The sequence below is a fragment of the Theropithecus gelada genome, chromosome X (assembly GCF_003255815.1).
Source record: "Theropithecus gelada isolate Dixy chromosome X, Tgel_1.0, whole genome shotgun sequence".
In the NCBI taxonomy this organism is placed as follows: Eukaryota; Metazoa; Chordata; class Mammalia; order Primates; family Cercopithecidae; genus Theropithecus; species Theropithecus gelada.
Window position 1 is genome coordinate 75,564,241 of NC_037689.1, and position 9,114 is coordinate 75,573,354.

Here is a 9,114-nt window from a genome sequence, read left to right on the forward strand (position 1 = left end):
ATATACTGAATAAATATTCCTGTAGGTAAGGCACTTTTCAGTGCTTTAGTCCATGAACTTTTTAAACATCTATCTTGGCTGCTTCACAATTCCAATCTTAATCTTCTAATCTTCCTGCTCAGGTGCCTCCAGTCCTGATTCTAGAGTACTATTTAGTAAACCAAACCATCCATAACCCAGTAAGGAAGAAAAGATAAAAGTTCCCAAGTTATAAAAAAATCAATGCTGTAAAATCGATGCACTGTAGATTTCTTTGTATGAGACCCCTTTCTCAGCCTCTACACAACTAGCATGTTTACCTATTCAGTTTCCCAATTCGCAGGTGATTAAAAAGAATAACTTAAAATGAGATTACTGCTGCTACAGCTTATTATTATTATTATCATTAACCTTTATTTGGTGTTATTAGCTGCCAGACACTGTGCTAAGCCTTTTTTCACACATTATTTCACTGAATGTTTGACAACCCTATAAAGTCAAATAATATTAATAGCTTCATTTTACAGTTTCATAAACTAAGGTTTAGATTGTAATTATCAGAAAGATGAAGTAATTTGCCAAATTTGTATAGAGTAAGTATAGACAGGCATATAGGTAATAACATGACGGGCTATGTTACAACTTGATTGCAAAAGAGTAGAAAAATATAAAGGAAAAGAAAATATAAGAAGTTGGGAAGCATAGCAATTTGGAAGTTTTTAATTTGAAGACAGACAACTTTGTACCTCTCAGTAGCTTTCAGAGGGCAACACTGTGTTACAACAGTGTAAACTAGCTGGTTTGTGTAAGTGCGAATCCAGACCATTAAAACTGGATTAAATTATATACAAAATCATTTCTTAAGAATGGATGAAGAGGTATAACATATGCTATAAATATTTCTGCTATTTATTAAATTTCAACTTGATGTCCAGTATCGAAACTTCAAACTCATTGATACAGAAATTGCTAAGCGTTAGGAAAGAGTTTCAATTAATAGTTGTTCCCTAACTAAGCCTGTTACAAATTCAGATGTTGGGAGTTCTCTTCTCTTTCTGTATAAAATAAATGTTAACTGTGTGTTTTGGCTTCTTGGAGGGCAGGAAGGCTTCAGTTATCGGAAAACTTCACATAAATAGAACCTATCATCCCTGATGATGGTGGTATTTTTATATGTGTTGTTTTTCTAGAAAAATAAAAATTTGGAAGTTAAGGAAAGAATAAACTCGATTTGCAAAAGATTTTGTTTTTACTTTCAAAGCTTCTGCATTCAGATTCAGGTAGCCCAGTCTGTCAATTTGCTATGTTTTGGGCCTATTCCATCACTAGGGTTTATCCCATTTTGCTGACTAATGCAAAACTGACCATTTGTAAAGGAGACATGGGACCATGGTTGACATGATGCGTGATTTGAAATGGCCAGATACAATCCTCAACCCCACTCCTCACCTGGATAAAAATAGTTGCCCCTAAACCTTGCCTAAAATGGCCACATAGCCCATACCCAAGGCATAACTGTGATCTGGCATGAGAAGAGAAAGTGAGACTCTGAGTAGGGTCACTTCCCAAGAGGCCAGTCTTTAGTGGATGTCCTGAGTGCTACTTGGAGCACCTGATCAGTTCAGGGAAGCATGAGATCCTTGGTCCAGGACATTCAGAAAGAGCAGGGACTCTGTAAGACTGCTATAAGTACCCACCAACACAGTTGGTCTCCCTGACATTTGTACCCTTTTATACCTTTTCTAGATCTGTCCATGGTAAATTTTCCAAGAAAACATTGCAAGGAAAAACTCTAGGGACTGGATAGGTAGTAAGCAAGGGAAGGGGCTGAGGATTTGCAGGCTGTTCCCTGAGTGAGAAGTAAACAAATGGCCCAATTTGGACAGAGTAAGAGTAGGTTACATGAGACAGACATAAAAAATCACATCCCAAACCACTGTGGTCATTCAAAAATGTTTGCAACTTTTCACAAGGGCAGTGGTATTACTCCCAATTTCCTGGCCAAATATTCATTAAAGTAACCAAGGACTGAGTACATGAAGCTGCTTCACATCAGCACAGCATCCTACTTTCCTTGCAGCTCTGAACTGTGAGGTACTGTCAAAAAACTCTTCCACACTTTAAAAAGCTATGTTACTGAGGAGAGTTGGAATGTGTTCTGGGAGTGGGTGTGTTTGCTTGAGTTCAGTGTGTGCAGAAAAGGCAAGCCTCCACAGCCATTTACACATTTTGCTCCTCAGCAATGGGTACACAGACAGCCAAGCTCCTGGACTAAGTCTCTGAATGGTAACGTACATTTATAAAGATTATTTTCTTAACTATTTTGAGGCATTTTTATAAATAATATGCATGTGTCTGCTGAGGGCATATATATATATTTAGTCAACTTTTGCTTGTTTTCTCCTGAGGCTAGTCTTGTGTGGTTACTTATGTGGTATGATTTCTGAGGTGTCAGAAAGAGCTCCCTCCTACTTCCTACCACCCTAGTCACCCAAAAATATCTCTTGGGTTGGCCCACCGCAGAGTCTAAAATTCCCACATTGCTCAAACATTTGATTTAGTCACTGAAAGCAGCTTTTAAATTCCAAAGGTTACATTGGAATATTAGGCAGGTATTCAAAATTAAAGACTATATAAAACAGAAAATAATGTGGAATAGTTGTTTTTGATATAATGTTAAGTTTCAAAGGATAAATGCAAAATGACATTCACAGTCTGGGATAGGTGCTGTTCTTAAAATGTCATGGAGTCAGATCCAGCATATATACCCCAGCTCATGAACATAAGCCTATGGTAAAAGAAACCCAGCATTGTTGGGCAGATTTTGTTTTGATTTATGTTGAATGTGTGCTTTCCACAGTTTCTGATCCTCAGCTCCCACTCTCTTCGCAGTGTATCTGACACTTCCCCTTACTGAGCTCCGGAGGCTCCTTCTTGCTGAGCTCCGGAGGCTCCCAGTGACCTCTTGATAATCAGCCTTGGTGGGGCCCAAATCCCTACCCCTTGGAAAACTCACTGAGCCTGACATCTGCCTGTAAGCAGCTTTCAGGAAAGATCTCACAAACGCCCACCCAATCTCTCTTGGTAGCAAACTGTCAAATCATGCCCATTTCCTCAAAAGATGGTGGAGGACTTAGCAGCCTCCTATATTGCTCTGAAATTGGAGAATGAAATTCTGCAGGCTCAAGTGCGGCGGCTGATGGAAGAAAATGCTACCCTCCGGGCCCAGATCTCAGAGCTTCAGAAGTCCCAAGCAGCCAAGGAGGATGATCTACTCCGAAAGTCCTCAGAGGCCAAGGAGCCCCAGAAGCTCCCAGAGCACACGAATCCCCCAGCAGCCTGGGAGTCCCAAAAGACCCCAGAGTTCAAGGAGCCCCAGAAGCCACCAGAGCCACAGGAGCTTCCACCCTGGGAACCCCCAGCAGCCTGGGAGCTCCAGGAGGCCCCAGCAGCCCCAGAGTCCCTGGAGCCTCCGGCAACCCAGGAGTCCCAGAAACCTCCAATGGCCCATGAAATCCCAGCAGTCTTGGAGGGCCAGGGGTCTGCAGACACCCAGGATCCCACATCAGCCCAAGAGCCCGAGAGTTCAGAACTCCAGGATCCCCCAAATATTGAGAAGCCCCAGGAGGCAACAAAATGCCAGGAGACTGCAGCACAGCTAGAGTTCCGTGAGCTTCCAGCTCCCCAGGATCTTCTGGAGCCTTCAAATGCCCAGGAATTCCTAGAACTCTCAGCAACCCAGGAGTCCCTGGAGAGTCTAATAGTTGTGGAGACATTGGCAGCTCCAGAGTTTCCACAGGCCCCTATTGGGTTAGAGGCTACAGCTTTCCCCCTGGAATACCCTTTAACTTTCAATGGAGATTCCCAGAAGCTTCCCGAGTTCCTGGTTCAACTGAATAGTTACATGAGAGTCAAAGGGCACCTGTGTACCACTGAGGCAGCCCTGATGAGCTTTGTTGGCAATTGCTTCTCAGATAAGGCAGGATGGTGGTTCCAGCTCTTACTGGATATCCAAAGCCCCTTACCGGGTCAATGTGAAAATTTCATACATGTGCTCCAGGATACTGTTGATAACCCCGAAAACATGGAAGATGCCAACCAGTGCATCTGTCAACTTTGCCAAGGGGAGGGTCATGTAACAACCCACTTCCACCTTGTTGCTCAAGAGCTGAACTGGGATGAAAACATTCTCTGCATTCAATTTCAAGAAGGGCTTTCCAGTTCTATACGAGATTAACTGTTTCACACAAGCCCAGCCACCAACCTATCTGATCTCATCACTCAGTGCATCAGCCTAGAAGAGAAGCCTGATCCCAATCCATTAGGGAAAAGCTCCTCTGCAGAGGGAGATGGGCCTGAGAGTCCACCAGATGAAAACCAACCTATGCAAGCTGCAATCAACTGTCCACACAACAGTGAAGCTGAATGGGCCCATTGGCGCAAAGGCCACTTATGCCTCTACTGTGGTTATCCTGGTCATTTTGCCAGAGATTGCCCCGTCAAGTCTCATCAAGCCCTGCAGGTAGGAAACTTTGAGGCCTGCCAGTAAGGGGGACCCCAGGAGGGCCAATCTACAAATATGCGTCCCCCTCTCTTCCAATATCGATGTCTCATACACTATGGCTTACTGTTGAAATCCGACTGAGCTCTGAAAGGAAGACAACAATTCTTTGAGCAAGCAATGGTAGATTCAGGCTCCTACAGAAACAGCATTGATCAGGCTGTGGTTCTTCGAGAGAAGCTGCCCATCGCAGTAATATCTTCCCTCTGATGCTGGAAACTGTCGACGGCCGTCCACTTATTAATGGGCCCATAAATAAGGAAACATCACCTGTCAAAGTTAAAATTGGAAACCATGTAGTAGAGCTCCAGTTTGACATTATTCATGCACCACAATATCCTCTGAATCTTGGAATCTATTGGCTTGAGACACATGACCCAAACGTAGAATGGAGTACCCGCCTTGTGCCCTTTCCATCACGTTATTGCTTTGCTTTGCTACAATTGCTACAATTGCTACATTCCTATGCTTTGCTACAATTGCTTCAGGCACAGGTGGAATAGAAGAAATCTTGATGAAATAATTGCTGGCTAGATCCTGCGTCCTAGTGATTGTTCCTGGCACCCTGTCTTCTGTTACCTCAGCTGTCATCAGCATTTACTGCTCCCTGAATATTCTACTGAACCTCTTGCTGTGTACTAAGGCTACCTGTACAACGACTCTGCCTCTTAGATGATAGACTGAACCTGATGACTTTGAGCTACTTTTTTTTTCACTAACTCTGCATGCCTCTATCTCAGAACCCTGCATTCTGCGGAACTGTTTAAATTACAATTTATACTAACAATACACATGAGAATAGATGTTAGAAACTAATAATGAAAAAACGTAGCTGTTAAACTGACTTGATTTTTTTCTTATCAATATTTTCTATATCATAAAATTGCAACATCTTTTACACAAAGAAAATAAGTTTGTAAGTGATATTTTTTAAAGAATCAATAAATATTAGCAATTTCTACTTGTGTTTGAATTATTTCTTGGCTTAGCTAGAGGAAGAGATAACAAACTAGTAAATTGGGAGGGAGAGAGGGAAATGGAAAATGTTCAAAGTTTAGGGAGGCTCCTAAACATTCCAGGTATAGTGACAGGTCTGCAGATGATGGAGAAATGATGTAGAGGGTAAGATGGAGAGAATAGGGAATGGTTAGGGCTGAAAGTGAGAGTGGGGAATGGTTAGGGCTGAAAGTGAGTGAAGTATGGACGGATTAGGGGAAAGGTAGAGGTAAGACTGAGAAGAGGGTTTTGGGGAGATTGGGAGGAGGTTGAAGAGGGTTTAGAGGAGGATTGGGGTGCTGAAGAGAGGAGTTACGAGAGGGGGAAATTTCTACAAAAATAAAAAGAGCACTGACAAAGACATTGAACAGCTTTGAAGGCAAATGTCTTTGACTTCACAAGTTAACTAAACAAAGAAGTGCATTGGAGCAGGTAATGAGACCACTTCAGTGACCCAGCCCTTCCAGTAAAGTAACAAATTCTTTTTCCCTGCAGCAGGCAAATTTTTCCTAGAACTACAGATTAATCTGCTCTTGCCAATGCACAGAAGGGTGGAAGGAATCAGCTTTTAACCCATGAAGAGTGTTAGTGGCCAACTGTTCCTCTCCTATACATACAAGTTACCCTGCACTGCTTAACCATGCTACTTGCATGACACACATGGAGAGCCAAGCCAAGGAAAGGAACTTATGTCTTTACATGCCTGAGAGGGACTACTGCCTTGACTTAAACACACACATATCACACACACATAAACACACATACACACACCAGGGTCCACGGAATGGAAGAGGTAGAAGCTCCAGGTGAGGTGTGAGGAGTGTTCTAAGAAGAACCTAATGCTTTTCCTCTGTGTTTTCAACTTTCCCTTGGGAGCCTCTTGCACTGAGGTTGCTAAAAGTGGACTCTTTCCCTTATTTAGACAAATGTAGACAAAACAGCAAATAAATGATTGTAACCCTAGAAGGTAATGGGGAGAGGCTTACCATTCATTGGGTCACTAATATGTTCAGCTACAATGTCAGGCATTTAACACACATTAATCATCTCATTACTCCTCAGAACAATCCAGTGAAGCAGTTTGCTCCTGTTTTGGCAATGAGCAAACAGAATCCAAGCAAGGCTAATTCACTTGCCCAAAGCCACACAGCTAGTAAGTGATGAAGACCTGTTTGGCCTCCAAAGCCTTTGCCCTTTTCCCTACAGCATGCCAACCTCCCTAATGCAGTGGTAAGGGCCAAACAAAATTATGGCAGCAGAGACCTAAGTGGGTCCCTTACATTTTCTCCTAAAAATGAGGGGAAAACTCAAAACAAAAGCTTCTAAAGAGTTTGGCTAATAGTTCAATTTCCTATGATTTGCAAGCACTTCCATTTCCCTGGTTCCTTTATTCTACTGCTAACCCTGTCATCACCCACCAAACTTCCTTTATCATTTCTTGGAAATTTTTCCTTTCTATACCTAATGTCTCAGACCTCTTTCAGATTCCAAGGTGTTTTTAATGAGAGTTGGTGGTCCAGAACAGTTATTTACAGGACCTGTGCATTACATAGCAGCACCACCCCTTGGATTGTCTACCTAACACTTCCATAACCCATCCAAATCCTCTGCAGCCTTAAATTCCACCTCTTCTAGTCCTCACTGGCCTTCCTTTCCTTTCCTGAACAATCAAATGTACTTTGGCTCTATAATTGCTTTGTGATATGTGGAGGATCTTTCCCTAGGTACACGTCTTGTATTCCCCCCACCCTTCCACCCACTTAGTTTAGGTGAAGGGACAGAACGATCTACATCCCTACCCTGGACAGCTAAGTGTAACACAGTGTCTTATACATAAAAGGTTTGACATAGTGCCTGATTCTATGACATTTAATTATCAGAGAAAGGGGCTTATTTGCATACTTTATATAGGCTCTTCTTGCATTTTCTCCTACTCAGTTGCTCATCTTTATTCCTAAAACCAAACACTATTTGTCAATGTGGAATTAAAGAGAGAGAAAAAAAAAACCTTTAAGCAACCATAAAGAAAAAATGCCTCTTATTGGTCAAATTACCCTGGACCTAGGAAGATCAACTGTGTTTGGTTTCCCTGAGACTGAGAGGAGTCATGGGACATAGCGCTTTCTGCACCAAAACTGTGACTGTACCAGGCAAACTGAGATGGCTGGTCAACCTACCTGGACCCTACATTTTTCTATCTGGCTACAGAGGCTTATTTAATTAGAGTACAATTCTTTATTTCACAAACAGGAATAATTATCTAATCACAGAATCACAGATGCTGTAGGTTGAAAAAGATTCAATAAGCCCGCGTCTTAATTTTACAGATTAATGAGCTAAGGACCAGAGAAAGGAAAGTGACTTAACAAAGCTCAGTGTATCCATACCTATTGTTTTCAAATCCTTTGCTCTCTTTTCACCGTGATCCACAATTCTAACCCAACAGTTAAAAATCAAGTCTGTGCCTACCATTCAGTTAGGTACTGTGGACAGTGTTTAAAATATAACATGAGAGGTTTAAATGTGGTCAAGAACAAAAAAACTAGCAGGCATTACACAGCTAGTATAGGTAGCCGAATGCTAAGTTCTGTGATGGCAACCAATATACTAAACTGAAACATACCAGCTGATGAGACTAATAAAAATTTCCATTTAGTGAGCACCTGCTTTTTGTCGGATATTGTGTTGGGCCATTTAGGTCTTTTCAACTGTCTGCAAAGTAGATATTGTTAGCCCCATTATACAAATCAAATGATTGTAGTCCACTGAAGTGAGGTTACTTGCCAGAGGTCACACTGCTAGGAATTGATAGATTCTAAATACATACTCTGATCTGTCTCATTCCAAAGCTGAAGTGTCATCCAATGTACCACACTGCTTCTCAGTATGAATGAACTTTACTCTATTAACCACCTTAATAATATTGATTCACTAGACATGAGTACTAGTATCCTAGAAAGGATTTTAATTTGTTAAATTATTCATTACTTTACTGACTCAACAAGCATTTATTGAATGCCTTCTATACATCAGACACAGGCAGGAGGGAAGAGGAGGGAAAAGAGACAGACAGAAAGGAAAAAATATAACTACAGCATGATTCATTGTTTTTGCTCTCACCACAATTTAAAAGGGGAAGCTGTTGGGTAGTGCAGCACTGTGACATATAAAGGAGAGAGCACTAATTTTCCTTGAACTGAAATGGTGTGTTTTGAGCTGGTTCCTGGAGAAACCTCATTGGAAGCAAGAGGAAGGGCAGGGCTTCCTAGGTTGAGTATGGTGCAAACGAAAAATCAAGCTGGAGGGAAAAAGCAAGGTGTCTTCAGAAATGATAATTCTATGTCACTGGAGAGTAAAGACGTGTGTGTGTGTGTGTGTGTGTGTGTGTGGAGGGTGAAGGTGGGGAGATGAAGCTTTAGGTTAAAGACATTATCTACCTATTAATAGCTAAGGAGTTCAAACTTTATCCTGTGAGTGATTTAGACTAAGATATTTTTCTTTCTTTTTTTCTGTTGTAGATATGATTGTATTTTTCTCTCCTGCTATGAAATACTGCACAATTATTTCAACAAATTTAT

At 41.6% G+C, this 9,114-nt stretch overlaps 1 protein-coding gene across 1 annotated transcript; it reads left to right on the forward strand.

Annotated features, from left to right (window-relative positions):
* The first annotated feature begins 2,089 nt into the window (after positions 1 to 2,089).
* On the forward strand, positions 2,090 to 4,528 carry RTL3 (retrotransposon Gag like 3). Its single transcript, XM_025373542.1, is given in 2 exon segments — positions 2,090 to 2,265; positions 2,872 to 4,528. A coding segment is annotated over 1 exon segment (1,428 nt). The 5' UTR covers positions 2,090 to 2,265; positions 2,872 to 3,100.
* Positions 4,529 to 9,114: the final 4,586 nt, after the last annotated feature.